The following is a 19,468-nucleotide window of genomic DNA, read 5'->3' on the forward strand; positions in this document are numbered from 1 at the left end:
TAAAATAGACTAAAACTCAACTCCATAACTGTTACTTCTCAGACGCAAGTGCATTTTTAAAAATATAAGAAATTCATTTTGTGACATTAAAAACACCAGGACTACCAAAAAACACTCCAAATGTACGGAAATGGATAATCTAAACAATAAAATCTAAGTAAAGTATGATTTCAGTTATCAAACACTGCTCTAATAGTAAAAAATAATGCCTTGGTGTTTAAAAACTAGGTGATGTCCCTTTAAATATATTTAAGTCGTAATAATTATTTTTTGGTATAAAATTATTATAAGACCAAATCCAGTTTGGGCTACTTAAAAACATTACGGTTATCAGAAACATATTGAATATACAGACCGATATTCTAAACCAACATCTGTAGAAAGTAATTTTAGTAGTCACAAAATTGTATTAGTCAGAAACATCTTACAGTAAACATTTCCTGAAATAAAAAAACAAACCCTGCATTCAATGTATATGAACACTTGGTAGTATAACAAAATAATAGTTTAGTTGTGGCGCTTATGTGAAATAAAGGTGACGAGACAAAAAAAGAAAGACACCACTGGAGCACATCGATTAATTAATCATCGGCTATTGGATGTCAAACATTTGGTAATTCTGACTCGTAGTCAACAGAGGAAACCCGCTACATTTTTTTTCATGCAGCAAGGGATCTTTTATGTGCTTTTTTCCACAGAGAGAAAAAACACATACCACGGTCTTTGTCAAGTTGTGGTGCACTGGTTGGAATGAGAGAAAAAAACAATCAGCTGAATGGATCCACCGAGGTGGTTCGATCCTGCGACACAAGCACCTCAACCAACTGAGCTAAATCCCTCCCCTTGACGAGACAAAAATCATTAAATGAGTGCTTGCAACAAAATCAATGTACTGAACAGAGTTAAAATTTTTACGATTTTGATATCCACCCCACCGTACCAAAAATACCTTTTTACATTTAAAAAAAAAAATGTATGGAATAGGAATTTTTTTTAAGTCACCATAAAAAACTAAAAAAGAGTTTTTACATTTCATTTTAATGACGAATTATAGAGAAAATTATTTATGAAAAACACTAATCGATTTCACTCCACACAAATTACTTTTTCATTTATACTACAAAATAAACAAAACCACAAAATACAAATCCCAGTATAATCTACAGGGGTAAGCAATAAATTTAACACGTACATGCAGAACATGAATAAAACGTGCAATGATTAAAATTATTTCCATAAAAATTAAGTTTTATTTGTCCTTCAAAAAACCCCACCCACAAACAAAACAACAAAAACAAATGCCAGTGTAATCACAACAATACGACTGAGATGTCTTGTAAGATAATCACACAATATGATGATATATTACAAGTTCGTGTCTCCGACCCAGTCCCACGGAATACAGATTTCGCCGTCCTGCATCACTGAGTAATAATGAGAGACGCGGAGACGAGTGTTTGTCAGCCACGCTTCGAACATCCACGCCTCATGCGACAGCTTCTGACAACACCGCACCATCTGCTGGGGAGTAATGTTCTCATCCTTCGTCAGCGATGACAACTGTAAGTCTTCCAAACACCTCTGTACAACTACTTCTTCATTCTGGAGAGAGCTGGAGAAAAAGAAAAAGTGAGACGTTCAAGAAACTAATATAAATGCCAATTGTAAATAACAGCATTTCAGCTAAAGTTATTATAGACGATCTGTTTTAAACGCTACTTCATAAAAAAAAACTGCAGCGTCTTTATTTGCTCCCTCAGAATCTTGACAAAAGATTTACGTGTGAATGACTTAAAATGATTTTAAAACGTAATAGATTATAAATATTTACATTGACTTTGATTTAAAACAGATTTCTACGAACTGGTTGAGGAAATGTTTTCCCAATTGCTTTTACATGAGCACAGCAAAAGTGAAATAATAAAGGATACAACAAATATCTTTGTTAACATCAATTGACTCGTCTAAATAACAAAAACGTTTTCAAAATGTTTTACTTACTTCTAAATAAAATATTCAACCATCCAACTACTAAATTTTATTACAGCAAGCCCTTTGGTTCACACATTAAAAAACCCCATGTAGTGGCATTTACCCTAGAATTTCTCTCAAAATAAGATGTGCCTGATCCTTGTGTTTAGCTATGCAGTCAATCACAAGAGAGCCAGGTATAGATGCTGGAACAAGGAACTGTCCTGTTGATGACAATGCTAAAGGGCCAGACTCACTAAAACACAAGATAAACAAAATCATTACAAACTTAATACAGGCACCCCTCATAACACCCCTCATTATGTATTCCCTAATACCATCTGCTGTAGAGCTTATTAATAACTCATGAACGAAACCATTTTCTGTGGTAGCTTACAGCTATTTGAAACCATAACGTTCGTTTCTACTTGTTAGCAAGTTCCTTCTTTTTAGTGACATCTGCAAACTGAGGCCATTTGAAATAGTTTGGTTGGAGTTTCAGTGGCCTAAAATTACTAGAAAGTAATTGGAACATAAAGCTCATAAATATCATAATATTTCATTAAAGAAACAAATTATTTTACCCAATTGATTAATTAAAGGAATGCTTAAGCAAGGCATTTGGATTGGTATATTATTGCTTAATATCAACAAGTATAATTTTATATTTCATTACTAAAACAGTTAAATGTGACGGCTATTATATATAATGAGCGCAACCATTTTGTAACATCCCAGTGAATACACCCTCTGGTAAGCCAGTGGTTACGTAATACTTAACGTGTCACTTCAGGAATTAGTCTTAGAACTGAAGAAACAAAATGTACTTGATTTTTGCAGATACATCGCAATGTTCTGTAATAATATCTATTTCAGTAACCCAGCAATAAGTATATATTATTTTTCAATACAAAATAAACCATCACTGTCAGAGTGTCGAAATAACTGTATTATGTTTTGTCCATACATTAACCCATGTACTCAAATGAAAATTGATGTATTTTCTTAGTTAATTGGTCTTTTCTTTCCATAGCCTGTACCTGTAGTTCCTGATTGGCACCAGCCTCGGTGGCGGCGTGGTTTGGCCATCGGTCTACAGGCTGATAGTTACTGGGTTCGGATCCCAGTCGAGGCATGGGGTTTTTAAATCCAGATAGCGACTCCAAACCCCGCAAGGCTCAATGGGTAGGTGTAAGCCACTTGCACCGACCAGTGATCCATAACTGGTTCAACAAAGGCCATTGTTTTGTGCTATCCTGCCTGTGGAAAGCACAAATAAAAGATCCCTTGCTGCCTGTCGTAAAAGAGATGCCTATGTGGCGACAGCGGGTTTCCTCTAAAAAACAGTGTCAGAATAACCATATGTTTGACATCCAATAGCCGATGATAAGATAAAAAAAATCAATGTGCTCTAGTGGCGTCATTAAATAAAACAAACTTTACTTTTTCCTGATTGACAAGTGTGTATTTTGGACGGTCACCAGTCAAGGTGTCAAGCCAAAAAAAAAAAAAATGTGCATGTTTTTATGAAGATCACAGCAGCCAGCCCTAAAATTGTAATGGACATTATCAGCCGTCCTGCTTTATTACTGTAAATAATTCTGTAAAACCCTTAATTAAGTCAACTTTCCCATCTAAAATCACAAAACTGACCAATTACGTAGTTCCAAAGAAAAGAAAATTATCACTTGGGTATTTTGAATAGTCGGTTTTGCTCCAACATACCCTACCAATAGGCCTAATAATATGCATTTTTTCTTTGGATTTTTTAAGAGAGAAAAATACTATATAACCCATTTCTTTTTATATGCATCTGTATGCAAGATATGGTCCAGACAAGGATTTACTATTGTGTGCAGTAGACCATGAAAAGTAGATCTCAGTTACCCAGTAATAGTACGTGACACACCGCCATCTCAAGTGGTTCCTACATGTGAGGTTTGATGGTCCTGTATGCAAGATATGATCCAGATTGACGTATGTACGACCCATCATAGACGGGCGTATAAAAATAAATAAATACAAAATCAAGATCTACAACACTTCCTTGTTACGTATATATTATTAGCAGTTCAGTTTAAAACTGACCCTTCCACCACCAGCTCCAGGTGTGACAAATCTTCTTCAAAGAGGTTCGTTTTGGCGATGTCCTGACATCGCCGCAGTGAGTTCAACAATTTATTAAGCAACAATTCGTACTCCTCGGCCATCATGATGTGGTGATGTCGCTTTCGCCGCACGATCTGAATATCATTCAGCAGTTCGGATAATTTCTTTTCCATATACGGCAATCTTTCCAAAACTGCATCATACGCTCGAACATTCATCAGGAGCTGAGGAAAAAGGTCATTTTATTTTTAAATTGAGGGCTATTCCAGAAATCATTGTGATGTGGTAGGGGATGCACCAAAACTGTTTACCATCTAGGTATCTTTTTAAATGTAATGGAAATTAAGTCAAATTTTACTTTAATCTGTGAGTTGTAAGTATTAGATAGTAAAACAGTACTCCATAACTCTGCATCTCAATTGAATTGAGTTAGAATATATTCTAGAAATATAAGTTTATAAATATTAGCTCTCCAAAACATATACTTTAACCCAACCCACCAATCAACAGGGCTCGAACATAAGAATGTATCTCCCACAGCAATTCTTTTTTAAAATTGCTGTGGGTGAAATAATCCACCAACGGAAATTACGGCAATTGTTGCAAAAAGTGACTTTTGCAGCAAATAAACATGACTGAAAGGTTATTTTGCTGTATGTAGACATATTTCAACTATGCAAATGTTAAATATTGCCAGATAATGTACACCAGGTGTGTACATTTTACAATCGTTGAGAAGTTTTACCGACGACGCAATGCCTTCGACCTACAGCAATTTATATATCAACATAGGCAATTGCTGTAGGTGCCGTTGTTAAGTTCAAGCCCTGAAAAACCCCAAAGCTATTATATTGACCCACATTTTTGTTTGTTTTATAAACAGCCCACTGGAGAAATTAATACTTCAATATTAAAGAAATATTGCATTATGAGCAATAACAGTCTGATTTATTGATTTTTATAATTTTTATGATGAATACTGGATGAAAAACATTTTAACTTCTTTCATAGAATTTGTTCAAGTAAACAGTTTCCTGCTCACATCTATGAAATGCTCCAAGGGATTCTGCCAGAGAGACATTTTTGGGTATGGCGCTATGGAATTAAATATTTACAATGTGTGTGCTGAATGAAACCAGTCGACAATGGGTATTTGGGGGGGGGGGGGGGGGGGGGGGGAGGAGGAGAGGCTCCCCAGAAAGAAAATGGGTTAGATTTAAGGTGAGGGTTAAGAAAATCATACAGTAATGATAAGAGCCATTAATTTTGTCAAATGGTGAACTAAAAAACAATTAAATCTGAAAAAACATTTGGGTATGGCGCCATACCCATTTTACACTGAAAGAAACCCCAACTCCCATGGAATATTATTGCATGGTATAAATTTACAGTAAAACCCCTCAAACTGGATCTTCTGTAAACCAAATTGCCTCAAAAAAGGATATTTTTCATGGTCCTTGGTTAAATATTAGTACAGAAGATCTCTAAACCGGATGTCCTTTAAAACGAGACATTTTACTTTATCCCATGGATGTGCAGTTTACAGGAATTTCACAGTACATAAACTTACTTTCATCCAGTGCGTCGGAACATCTTCAATACTTAGTACGATTTCTCCATGAAGGCTGACCCCAGAGTTGTTCGAAAACACCAGCGTACGACCTGCAGTTACAAAACATATATAATACAATCTGATGATTATAATGATTGCTGTCGCCGAACCTGGCTAAGAGATATTCAGAGCTATCTTAGCACCACAATATCGTAAAAATGTTGTAGGCTATGATGGTCACTACAACAACAGACCCATCGTGATGTCATAGCTTACAATGGTTTTACGATACTATAGTGTTAAAACAGCTTCGGAAACATGGGCCCCGATTAAGAAACACAGGAAAGGTAAATAAATAAAAAATATATATTATCACTTATAAGGAAGGAAGGAAATGGTTTATTTAACAATGCACTCAACACATTTAATTTACAGTTATATGGCGTCGGAAATATGGTTAAGGACCACACAGATATTGAGGGAGGCAACCCTCTGTCGCCACTTCATGGGCTACTCTTTTCAATTAGCAGCAAGGGATCTTTTATATGCACCACCCCATAGACAGGATAGCACATATCACAGACTTTGATATACCAGTCGTGGTGCACTGGCTGGAGTGATATCACTTGGAGCCCACAACCATCAAACTATTACATTTAAAGACCCATTAAAAAAACCCAGCTTAATTCTCGCAGCTAGATCCAATTAAAATACAAGCATGCTATCCTGGACACATCAACTATTTGGGCGGTCTGTCCATAACAGTGGTTAATAATCAGTGGTTAGAGAGAGAGCAAAGTTGGTCAGGGCTCACCCTGCGCATTGCCAAATTAGCCAATTGCTAATTTTTATACAAAGTGGCTACAACCTTAAATCTTTGGCTAATAAAATATTTAAATAATTTTATTAAAGGAAACACTATGTATATCTGTAACTTGGCTAAATCAAAAAAATTTCCAGTGTGAGCATTTAGTTAAGTGTCTTAGCCATACACCTGCCCATTGAGCCATTAAACTCACACTAAATAGAAATTACAGGGAGGCGATCCTGGTACCTACCAACCTTAAGACTGACGGTTTAACCAATATTACCACCAATACAGCTGTATGGTTTTTTTTTAAAAAGACACTAAATATCAGTCTAGTAACACCTGAGTTCACAACAAACCTCTCAGGACAGCACCAATTCTGTCTGGATGTTCCTTGTACATTCTGTAGAAACCCTTGAGACAGCCTCGGAAGTGAGCACTCCACCACACACTGTCCCACCGGATGTCTGCCAGTCCGATAGACGACGTAAGGCTGTCACAGATCCGGATGATGTCATCCTGGATATCTTTAACAGCTGTGGTCCGCAACCTCGACTCGTCAATATTCCTTCGAAGCCACGACCTGTGAAAACCAGTTATTTTAACACCAAGGACGTTCTGGTATCAGTGGGAGAACCACTAACCGTATAATGAGATAATGCAACCTTCTTCTGTCACAAATGCCAGACTAACTTTCAAGCTGTTACTTATTTGTGTTTAACGACACCACTAGAGCACACTGATTAATTAATCACCAGCCAGAGGATGTCAAACATTTGGTAATTCTGACACATAGTCACCAGAGGAAACCCACTACATTTTTCTATTAGTAGCAAGGGATCTTTTATATGCACTTTCCCACAGACAGAAAAGCACATACCATGGCCTTTCATCAGTTGTGGTGCACTATTTGGAACGAGAAAAAAAAGCCAATCAGTTGAATAGATCCACTGATGTGGTTCGATCCAACAACAAACATATACACCACAGTAAAAACATATACACCACAGTATCAGAGTAATTTTTAGCTCTCTTAGCATTTGAATTAAAAAAAAAGAACGTATAGCCAATGGATTAAATATGAGTGTTCAGCATGGTAATATGTTAAATAGTTCCCCATAATCTAAGGTAAGGGAGTAATTAATCACTCATCTCAATTTTTTTTCACACCAAGTTTTGAGGCTGTTTGAAAAAACGTAGGCAGCTATACATCTACCAACTCCACTGGCAAGACAACAATAAAACTCAAGGACACACCCACCTGAAAGTTAAGATGATCTCTTGATGGGTGGCCTCCTGGCAAGACAACAATAAAACTCAAGGACACACCCACCTGAACGTTAAGATGATCTCTTGATGGGTGGCCTCCTGGCAAGACAATAAAACTCAAGGACACACCCACCTGAACATTAAGATGATCTCTTGATGGGTGGCCTCCTGGCAAGACAACAATAAAACTCAAGGACACACCCACCTGAATGTTAAGATGATCTCTTAATGGGTGGCCTCCTGGCAAGACAATAAAACTCAAGGACACACCCACCTGAACGTTAAGATGATCTCTTGATGGGTGGCCTCTTCGGGGTTCTTTATTCCAGTTGCTGCATAAAAACTTGGATGCCATTTTATTGGTTGCTTAAGGGCTCCGGTTTTGGTTGCCTTCTCGGGAATACTTTTTAAATAGTCGACCGGCAATCCACAGGTAGAGAGTATATTCTGTACTGTTGTTTTCAAATTCCTAGATGACAAGGCTATATTGACGCTCTTCAGGTTACGAGCTACAGATACACAACACAGAATACTAATAGTATTTTTAAAGAGCATTTACGGGCATAGAATAATCCCAGTATTTTAATATAACATATTCATCAGTGTTATTTTAAAGTTCCTAGCTGTCAAGATTACAAGCATGTTGTTCACATTATTTATAATATCTACTGACAGTTATAAAACACACCATTTGCTAACAGTATTACAATACAGCATTCAATTCTAAAAATTGTGAGAATGATCATTTCATTTGATGTTGCTCACACAATCTTATTTTACATAAATTATTTTTTGTTCATGCATTAAATAAAAACATTATTTACGAGGACAAAACGGGTTATATAAAAAAGAAATCGGTTACCTGAATTTGATTTTGTAAAACCGATAAATGGGTTAAATGCAAATTTTCAATTCAGAGAGGCCAGGACCCATATTCACAAAATATTGTAAGCCTAGTTTTATACGTAAACGTAAATCTACGACTGAAGAGCTATTCACGAAACAACGAAAACGTAAGTTACGTGTAAAGTTAGACATAAATATAAGAGTGCCTCTGGTTACAACTAACTAAGTTGTGTACATATAATAAATGAAACATGGTCGCCGTTATTTACTATTATTTACGGAAACTGGCAGCATTTCCAATAATTGAAGCAGTTTGCGATGGCGAACTCACACGGATTGAACATAGTTTTGTTGGTGATCGAACGGATATTTTTGACTCGGCCAATTTCTCCTGAGTTATCTTTTCCTTTTTAAGAAATGTCCTCAAGTTCGTACCAAAAGGCGGATCCTCACCAATACCAAAATGCCAGCCATTGGCGATGTTACTGTCAGAAGACGACAACCAAAATTGTGTTTTGCGCATTTGTTATTTACCAGGTAGCCATCGTTTCTAATGTTTTTATTTTTTTTATTTCTCCGGTGAAAGGGTGAAATAGTAGATTTACATCCAACTAAGTTATGTTTACATTTACGACTGTTTTTGAGAATACGGTGCTTCTTGCACGTAAACGTAAATCTACAGCAGACGTGAGTGCTAGTTGTTGACGTAAATTTACACATTTTTGTGAATATGGGTCCTGGTATTTACATGCATAGAATAATCACAGTATTTTTAAAGAGCATTTACAGGCATAGAATAATCAGTTTTTTAATATAGCATTTACATGAATTTTTATAGTAAATATATTTAAAGTAGTGAGTATTGTATTGTATTGTTTTTGCTTAACCACACCTCTAGAGCACCATGTTTTATTATGCACTGACTACTGGATGTCAAACATATGATAATTCTAACAAATAGGCTTTGAGAAAATCAATATATTTGTAAATTCACGTTCCCAAGCTATTTATTAAATAGAACATTCACAGGCATATAACGCTTATTGATAGCATTTAAATAACACTGACAGAGATGACATTTATATATTTTAGAATAAACCTCATCACATATGATACTTGCTTAAATATATTTAAATTTTTCAGCATAATCTTGACTTACTATTAATAAAATAATTAGTTTTCTGAGCCCAGCATGATCTATTATGAGATATTTATTAGAAATGTTTGCTCAACAAAACCATATTACTTTGTTCCAACTATAATTAATAACTAAAAACATTTTTTTATTGGCAGCCAATTCTTGTTTCAATAATGGTACGGTGCTCACCTGATGCACAGTCGGTCTAGGATCGATCCCTGTCGTGGGCCCATTGGGCTATTTTTTGTTACAGAAGAGCACCACGGTTGGTATATTAAAGGCAGTGGTATGTGCTATCCTGTCTGTGCATATAAAAGGTTCCTTGCTATTAACAGAATAATGCAGTGGGTTTCGTCTCTAAGACTATATGTCTAAATTACCAAATGTTTGACATCCAATAGCCGATGATTAATAAATCAATGTGCTCCTATGATGTCATTAAACAAAAAAAACCTTTAACAATGACCCCATTGGCTACAAATCGTGTTACCAATTTAGATTATCTATAACAAACCCAAGTAGCTTGTGAATGAATGTGAAAAACAAGTGCTATCAACAGACATAAACACAATTTTCTATTTCATTAAAATAAATGTGCTTACATTTCTTTAACTCATCTTTGGATTCGTCTTGAGGACGGACATAAAATAAGACATTGGTCGGCCTGGCAGACCCCGTCTTCTGGAGTGACGACAAATATTCATGTAATTTCTTTAGCGATTCCTCATTTACATTCTGAAAAAAAAAAAAAAAATGATCATTAAGTAATAAACCTACAAATCAAGACTCAGGGTCCGACAAATCCACTAGCCCTCGGTCCCAGCTAGTGACGTTCTGGTCTGCAGGAGCTAGTGAAAATATTCACCAGTAATACACTAACCAAAGCTTCTGTGTGGACTAGTGACTTTCTACAGAAATGTCTCAAACCCTGAGACTCTTATAGTAAACAAATGTTTTTTTATTTAACGACGCCACTAGAGCACATTGATTTTTTATCTTATCATCGGTTATTGGACGTCAAACATATGGTCATTCTGACAGGGGTTTTTTTGGATTTTTTTTAAAGAAGGGTTTGAAGTCGGTATCTGGATTAAAAATCCCATGCCTCGACTGGGATCCGAACCCAGTACCTACCAGCCTGTAGACTGATGGCCTAACCACGACGCCACTGAGGCCGGTCCTATAAATAGATACAACAGTCAATATATAAGCAGGGTTTAAACTGTTGTTTGCCAAATCACCAGCAACAACAAGTTCTATATAATTTGCAGATTTATTTCATTATTTATTCATTGATCAAAAAACTATTTTTAAAAAATCATGTTTCTTTATAGATCTACAACATTTTTTAGTGGTTTGGCTGAGACTTATATTTAAGTACATTTTTTTTTTTTTTTTTTTACCAAATGGCTAATGGTTTTTGGAATCCAGTTTAAACACTATGTAAGTCAAAGAAATGAACAATGAATAATTCTTTGATTATTTAAAATAACAAAGGTTGTCAGGTCCTGTTTAATTTAAACAGAGCCAACACTGGAAAGAATTTAGTTTTAGCCAATTTTTAGATAGGTAGAGAATTTTGTTTAAAATATTAAAAAGCGATTAATTTAAACAAAAAATGTATTTGCTAAATACTAAATATTATAGCCACTTTACAAGTATAAAAATTAGCAATTGGCTAATTTGGCAATGTTCAGGGTGAGCCCTGTTAAATGCAGTAAATGACCATTGAACAATTTCTCTTACCCTTTCTCTTGGAAACTGTCCAAACAAGTCTGGGTGGACGATGAAGTAAAATGGTCTCAGAGCATTTGCAGTTTCTTGAGTAGACAAACTTCGCACAATTGTGTAGACAATTCTATATCGTAACCTGGAACCAGTTTAAATAACAATAATTACTTAGACATCATTATAAATTATATAATAATTTATACGAACAGGGCAAGTTCTGGGTCAGCAGAAACGTTCGTTAAATTATTTAGTAAATTAAAAAAATTTAAGAAACCCATTTATTTTCTAAAAACGTATTAATTATTTCATGAAATTATTTCGCCAAATTAAAATAAAATTTGCCATTGTTTTAAAAATTCACAATTGGCAAGTGCTAGTCCCGACAAATGTTCGATGACTTTTAAAATTAACTAGTCAAAAACAAATACTGTAAATCATAAAATGTTAGCGATATAAAATTTTGAGAAATCCAAATAAGTGACATAAAAGTTTGTTTTGTTTAACGACACCACTAGAGCACATTGATTTATTAATCCTCGGCTATTGGATGTCAAAGATTTGGTAATTTTTACAGTCTTAGAGGAAACCCACTACATTTATTCATTGGTAGCAAGGGATCTTTTATATGCACCATACAACAAACAGGATAGCACATACCATCGGCTCTCCGATGAAGGGGCGAATATACAGTTTTGCCAAGTTACGTAATAACGTTATCAAAATTTGACGTTTTTAAAAATGATCCTATTTGAAACTGATATCATAAAATCTCATAAAATTTTGACAGTCATTAAACTGAACATTGTGTATTTTAATTCCAGAAGGTTTCATGTGATTCTGAATATTTTTTCTATTAAATAGTCTGTTTAAGTACATATTCGCCCTTTTGTGAAATAACATATCATTCCACTTTGATGATTCAACCACAATTTCCCTTTTTGATGGATATCGTCTAGCTTGGCTGCAATGTATTCAGCATCTGTTCTTTATTGATTTGACCGGCCTCGGTGGTATAGTGAGTAACTTACAGCTGGTAGGTACTGGGTTCGCATCCCTTTATAGGCTTCCACCCAGAAAGAATTCTCTAAATGAATTAATGTATGGTTAACAAAGCCCAAGCACAAAAAACACACCAGCCATTAGGTATCAAAGGTTAAGTACATGAATGAGTTCGCTATTTAACCACCGACAACTACCCTGTCCTAGACAGACCACCCAGATAGTGAAGGTGAGTGTCCAGGGCATGGTGCTTTAAGTTTAATATAAGCAAGGAAAAATCAAAGTTAAGCTGAATTAAGATAACCATATTCTAACGATTTTGGTCTAAAAATGAAGCAGTTATAATGTGGCTGGCAATTAATGATCCAATATTAAAACATACAACATAATTTAATTATAGAACAATAGTTGGACAATGAGTAACTTACACGACCGCTTTGATGTCTATTCATGATCATAATAATGAATTTTATGGCAATTTTATTAAGAAGACGTTCAACATGAACATCAGTACGTCTTATTTCTGCATTGTCATAAAATAGCAAACTAGCAATTAATAGTATTGAAAAACGAAAAAACACAACACTTCACTGAACGTTTGTTTTGTTTAACGACACCACTGGAGCACATCAATTAATTAATCATCAAACTGGATGTCAAACATTTGGTAATTTTGACTTGTAGTCATCAGAGGAAACTCGATACATTTTTTCTAATGCAGCAAGTGATCTTTTATATGCACTTTTCCAGAGACAGGAAAACACATGACACGGCCTTTGTCCAGTTGTAGTACACTGGTTGTAACGAGAAGAAAACCCAATCAGCTGAATGGATCCACCTAGGTGATTCAATCTTGCGACGGAAGCACCTCAAGCGAGCACTCAACTAACTGAGCTAAATCCCGCTCCCTTCATTGAACATATGCATAGCTGGTGTCAGTAACTGCTGATTCCAGATTTCAAATCAAATGATCAAAAATGCATATAATAATGAAACAATGTTATTCAGTAATTAATGAATATCCATGATAAATCAATACAATATAACATTCCCATTCATGAACTAACATTATAGATGATGACATTAAACTTTAAAATATACTGATCAAAATAAGTAAGGAATATTCGAAATCAATTGTGAATAATTACAGAACGAAAACAATATAAAAATATAAACCAGGTGCATTATGCATTATAACATTTCTACTTAACGCATCCCCCAAACACAGCTGTTCGTAGAAACACAAATCTTGTGAGCACATATTGAACATGATTGGTGTGCAACTTCGAATTTAACACTGTTTGCATACATTCTGCATTCACGTCTTGTTTTAATACATACACTAGGTCTCAACCCCAGAGGCACACTGTCGTCAATATTTGTCCATTTCGTAAACATTTAACATCTGCAACGTGGGAAAAGAGTTCTGGGTATGCTCCAGGTTGGAACAACGTAGCGAATTGTTGCACAAACACTCAACGTGTCTCAGAGAGTGATTAGTAGTTTGTGGACCCGACATCCAATGACTAAACGTGAATGATCGGCCTCGTTTAGGCCTGCCTAGGGCCACAACTCCAGTTCAAGATCGCCTCATCAGAACCTACACTTTGAGAAATCGAGGCCAATCTGCATCTCAGATAGTCAACCACCTTCGTGTTACAGCTGAAGTGAGGATCTCAGGTCAGACGATTCGAAACAGATGGCGTGCACATCAACTCCAACGCTGGACTCACTTCACGACCACTTTGACGGTGAGACACATTGCTGCCAGACGTAGACAATGGTGGGCACGTCGCTGGACTAGAGTGATGTTTTCAAAGGAATCATGGAGTACTCTCTAGATGTGCATGATCAGCATGACCGGATTTGTCAATGTCCCATTGAGCCATATGTCGAGGTTAACATCCAAGTTCATGACTATTTTGGAGGGGGCAGTTATGCCTGTGGTGAAATTGCCATGACTTCCAGAATGTAACTTTTTTTTTTAATTTTTTTTTTTTTAAATAATTTATTGCCCCAGAAATAGGTTATATAGTGTCTGGGTTGGGGCCCTGATTTCACTACCTTACAATGTACATAGCAAACAATATACTATTACTAATATATAAGAAAGGAGCAGTAACAAAAGTGGAAATAAAAAGAAGATTGAAAATAGTAAACTTAAAATGAAGTTATTGATATACTTCCAAACTGGCGTCATACTTAAAATTATGCACATAACAAAAGTATTAAGTGTCTCAGTTGTGGCATTCTAGAACTTTTAACCATGGTCCCCAATTGTCGTCGAATTCTGTATGTAAAAAGTTTTTATAATATATGTATTTTTCTATTTGTAAATTATCTTTAATAAAATTGTTGATACCAGTTTCATTTAGTGTACTCTTTTGTAATTTTGATTTGTATATGTAATATTTTACGTTAACAATTAACCAGTTTACAAATGTATGTTTACTATTTATAATTCCAAATAAAACTGTGTTCCTATTCAACTGGGTATAATCACCTTTTTGTAATAACCATTTTTCTATAATAGTTCAACGACTTTAGGACATTCATAAAATAGATGCTGCAGTGTTTCTGGTTCATGTGAACAAAAGTTACATATACTAGAATCAATCAGTTTTATTTTATGTAAAAAGGCATTTGTTGGTATAATTCTATGTAAAATCTGGTATTGAAACCACAACAGCGTTGGGTCTTTTAAAGAGCAAAATGGTAAACTATAATATTTTGCCCATAATGAAGAGGTAAAATCACACCCTTCCGCTGAATATTTCATTTGTGATGTAGGAACTATAGATGATTTATTTAGTAGTTTGTAAAAGATTTTACTTCCCAATTGGTCTTTTAGAAAGAATTTAATTTTCCATGGAAATATTGGATTTTTGCCTAAATTGAATGTTTGGTTATTTGTATTTATTTTATCATGCATAAAGGATTCCAGAATGCAACTTCACATTGTCCAATGGAGGCTCACAGGCCAGTACTATTGACTAATGTGTGTGCCTTTCGCGTGTCACGTTGACCAAAAATTTGTTTGTCAAGACAACAATGTCCGTGCATATCGTAGTAGACTAGTGACGGCATTCGTGCAACAGCAAAACATCCACGCACTTCCTTGGCCAGCTCCAGACCTTTCAACCATTGAACAAATCTGGGACATTATGGGGCGACAAGTTGAAGGTCATCTGACTACTTTGGCCGAGTTGGGAGTAGCACTCTAAGACGAATGGGTCAGAATACCCCATCATCAGATTGGACACTTGATAAGTAGAATGTCTGACCGGATCCATGCATGTTTGGCAAATCGTGAGGATTCAACCAGTTACTAACCCCTGAACCAAAAACATCAATTTGTGGTTCATCTCTCCATGTCAAACTACCCAGACATTAAAATTTCACGCTAATGCATTGTCTAATAACCTGTTGTTATTTTGCAATAATTCCTATTAAAAGATAAAATGAACAATATCCATTAGTTAAATAGAGGATAATAAACGAGTTACCAGTTATTATCAAATTTATGTCCCGAGTGAAATAATTTTCAGTTGTCGCGAGCTTTAGCGAGTGACAAATGAAAATTATTTCACGAGGGACATAAATTTGATAATAACTGGTACTGAGTTTGTTATTCTATTTATTACCTCAGCTATTTTTTCTCTAAAGGCTTTAGTTTCGACGCACATGCATGAAGGCTAACCTGTATAGGAACGATGTAAACCACTTTACGCACTGTTCTGAGAATTACTATAATGTTATAATTTAATCACGTTCATAGATAATTTTAAAAAACACAAGTTCTCTTTATTCTGCTTCCAAATCTATAATGAATTGCATTAAAATGACATTTTGTTATTAATTTAACACCAAAAACAGAGACCCGTAAAGGCAAACTCTTTAAACTACATGACGTCATTTTGTGTTTGTCAAATCGTGATGCCGTCATATTTAGTACCGACAAAGTCATTGGTTTGTAAGCGTCAAATTGTCCAATAGTATTGTTCGTTAGACCAATGCAGAATATTTCTCACTGAGAAATATGGAAAATATTTTCCGTTATGAGTGACCGCTGGGGTAATAATGTTATATATGAATACCCCTAATTATTTTGAACAGTATATAATAATAATTTTATCATGAATGGAACAAAATTAATTATTGGAGCTAATCAACACTAGACATATAGTAGTTGTGGGTGATCCCTAATGCTAGCAGTGATCAATTTGAAATTTACATGAATATAAGATTGATAAATAGAGCACGTGTTTATAAATGCATTCATCAAGTTGTCTTTTGCATTAAAACATTCGCCTTTTGTGCGAGAATATAATGCACTAGTTAATCTCGTCACTTCTCTGACAAACCGGCGAATGTAAATACGGCTGTTCGTCAAATAATGCTACAGGCTTTATCCAACAATCTGCCTCACTGTCTAAAAGTAATTAATTAATTAACTAATTAAAGAAGTAAAATATCAAGTTGCTGTTTTCAGAATAAAAATCTACGGGCCCAACCATATGAAAAATGTTTTTATGTCAATTTTCAAAACTTTGAATATTCACCCCTTCGTCGGAGCGCCGACGATACCACAGCCCTTGATATACTAGCTGTGGTGCACTGGCTGGAACGAGAAATAGCATTTAAAAGAATCCATATTAAAAAATTTCCTGGAGAATGCCCCCGTATTCCCCTAGACATTTCAAACAGTCACACTGCGACCCTAATAACGACACCGATCACTGCCCCCTCCCCCCCCTTAAAAATATGCTCCGAAGGGGCTGCAACATTCAATGTCACTTTGTCACGTTTGTTTTCAGAATATACAAAATAACAGTACGACTTGCTTCTCAAATTTCATTAAAAATAAACAACAAGTAAATTACGACTTTCGATACACTTTTTTTCGATTGTTTTGAATAATTGACATTTGAAGCACCAGCAAGGTCAGTAAAAACACGGATTGTTTGGTGGGAGCCACAGATATTCATTGAAAACACACCTGTGGATTAGTGACCTCAACATTACTGTAAGCAACAAAATGTTTGCATATGAGCATGATGATACTCTTCTACGCCTTTCATTTTTTCAATAAAACAAACTTTAATCACTTGAAACGTTCCGTGTTTTTTTAACATTAAAGAATAGGGGTAGATAACTCTCAATACTCAACAGGGGCCTGTTTTAGGTAAATAGATTGTGTGACAATTTAAAAAAAAAGAAGAGACATTACTCCGATTATTTACTAAAAGAACAAAGTGCTTGAGAATATTTACTTTACCAATGAACAATAATGCTGTGCTATTTGAATATTAACTTGCTCTGTTTGTTAGTCCGATACATGTCATCAACAGAGTTCAAAATCAGTTGACAGCAGATGCATCAGACAATGTGTGCATGTGTGTGTGTGTGTGTGTGAGAGAGAGAGAGAGAGAGAGAGAGAGAGAGAGAGAGAGAGAGAGAGAGAGAGAGAGAGAGAGAGAGAGAGAGAGAGAGAGAGAGAGAGAGAGTTCAAAATCAGTTGACAGCAGATGCATCAGACAATGTGTGCGTGTGTGTGAGAGAGAGAGAGAGAGAGAGAGAGAGAGAGAGAGAGAGAGAGAGAGAGAGAGACATACAGTGTGGGTGTATGGTGGGGAAGAGTTAGTTTTGTTTTAATAATTTATATTGGTCATAATTGTTGTCATCATTCTTTATAATTATGGTTGTTATTATAGTGTTCTTATTAGATGACCACAGGGCAAATTAGCTAAGCCTTGCAGTGTATCATTTAAAAAACATAATCTTCTTCTTATTATTATTAAACAACAGCTTTTTGTTCAACAACTTAACCCAAAATGTAAGAATAAAAATAAACTTTATTGCCATCAATCCAGACAGTGAGCGAGACATAGCCCAGTGGTAAAGCACTCGCCTGATAAGCAGTCAGTATGGGCTATTTTTTGTTCTGGCCAGTCTATGACTGGTATATTAAAGGTATGTTCTATCCTGACTCTGGGATGGTGCATATGAAACATCCCTTGCTTCTAACTGAAAAATGTAGCAATTTCCTAAGACTGTCAGAATTAGCAAATGTTCGACATCCAATAGCCGATGATTAATAAATAAATGTGCTCTAGTGGTGTTGTTAAACAAAAACAAACTTTTTCAATCCAGACACCTGTGGATTTGTACGAGAAGTGGTATCGAAGTTTACCTAGTAGTAGGTGACAATAGTAGGTGGTTACACGTTCTGCTATAAAATACTAGACGTATTCACTGAACACTTTGAAGAGGTCAAACTAAGCCCACAGCTAAAGCCGATGGGAAATGGCAGCATTAGGTCGTTTTGCCCTTATTCGTGTTTGCCCTGGGTCATTTCGTCCTCCAAATGGGTCGTTTCGTCGCCTCCCACCTTCATATTTATTGTAATATGCTATTCTTTTTTTTTTTTTAGCAAGGAACAATTTTAACTGAGCGAGAGGGTGGGAGGGAAACCAAGCATATATTATGCACATTTTTTATTTGTTGGTTAAAGTAATACTTATTGCTGTTCAAAAACAGTAGCGGTCTGAGGATATGACTTGGATTCGGGAATGGCAGGCGTGTGGGTGGCATGGATGGCTGCACATATCAAGTTGGGGGAAGGGGCGGGACATAGCCCAGTGGTAAAGTGCTTGCTTGAAGTGTGGTGGGTCTGGGATCAATTCCCGTCGGTGGACCCATTGGGCTATTTCTTGTTCCAGCCAGTGCATGGTGCATATAAAAGATTCCTTGCTACTAATGAAAAAATATAACAAAGAAGGAAGGAAATGTTTTATTTAACGACACACTCAACACATTTTGTTTACGGTTATATGGCGTCAGACATATGGTTAAAGACCACACAGATATTGAGAGAAGAAACCTGTTGTCGCCACTTCATGGGCTACTCTTTTCGATTAGCAGCAATGGGCCCACCGATGGGGATCGATCCCAGACTGACAGCGCATTGAGCGAGCGTTTTACCACTGGGCTACATCCCGCCCCGAAAAATGTAACAGGTTTCCCCTCTAAGATAATATGTCAG

The 19,468-nt window shown here is 35.8% G+C and overlaps 1 protein-coding gene across 1 annotated transcript; it reads right to left on the bottom strand.

Annotated features, from left to right (window-relative positions):
• Positions 1-720: 720 nt before the first annotated feature.
• LOC121388614 (T-cell activation inhibitor, mitochondrial-like) lies at positions 721-17,550 on the bottom strand. The gene is made up of 9 exons (XM_041520023.1): positions 17,423-17,550; positions 11,440-11,563; positions 10,296-10,428; positions 7,984-8,218; positions 6,800-7,023; positions 5,651-5,742; positions 4,060-4,304; positions 2,096-2,227; positions 721-1,612 (listed from the first exon to the last, which is right to left on the bottom strand). Exons 1-9 carry the CDS (start codon positions 17,443-17,445, stop codon positions 1,366-1,368), a joined length of 1,455 nt encoding a protein of 484 aa, XP_041375957.1. The 5' UTR covers positions 17,446-17,550; the 3' UTR covers positions 721-1,365.
• Between the last annotated feature and the right edge of the window lie 1,918 nt (positions 17,551-19,468).

Source organism: Gigantopelta aegis, chromosome 14 (assembly GCF_016097555.1).
Source record: "Gigantopelta aegis isolate Gae_Host chromosome 14, Gae_host_genome, whole genome shotgun sequence".
NCBI classification, from domain to species: domain Eukaryota; kingdom Metazoa; phylum Mollusca; class Gastropoda; order Neomphalida; family Peltospiridae; genus Gigantopelta; species Gigantopelta aegis.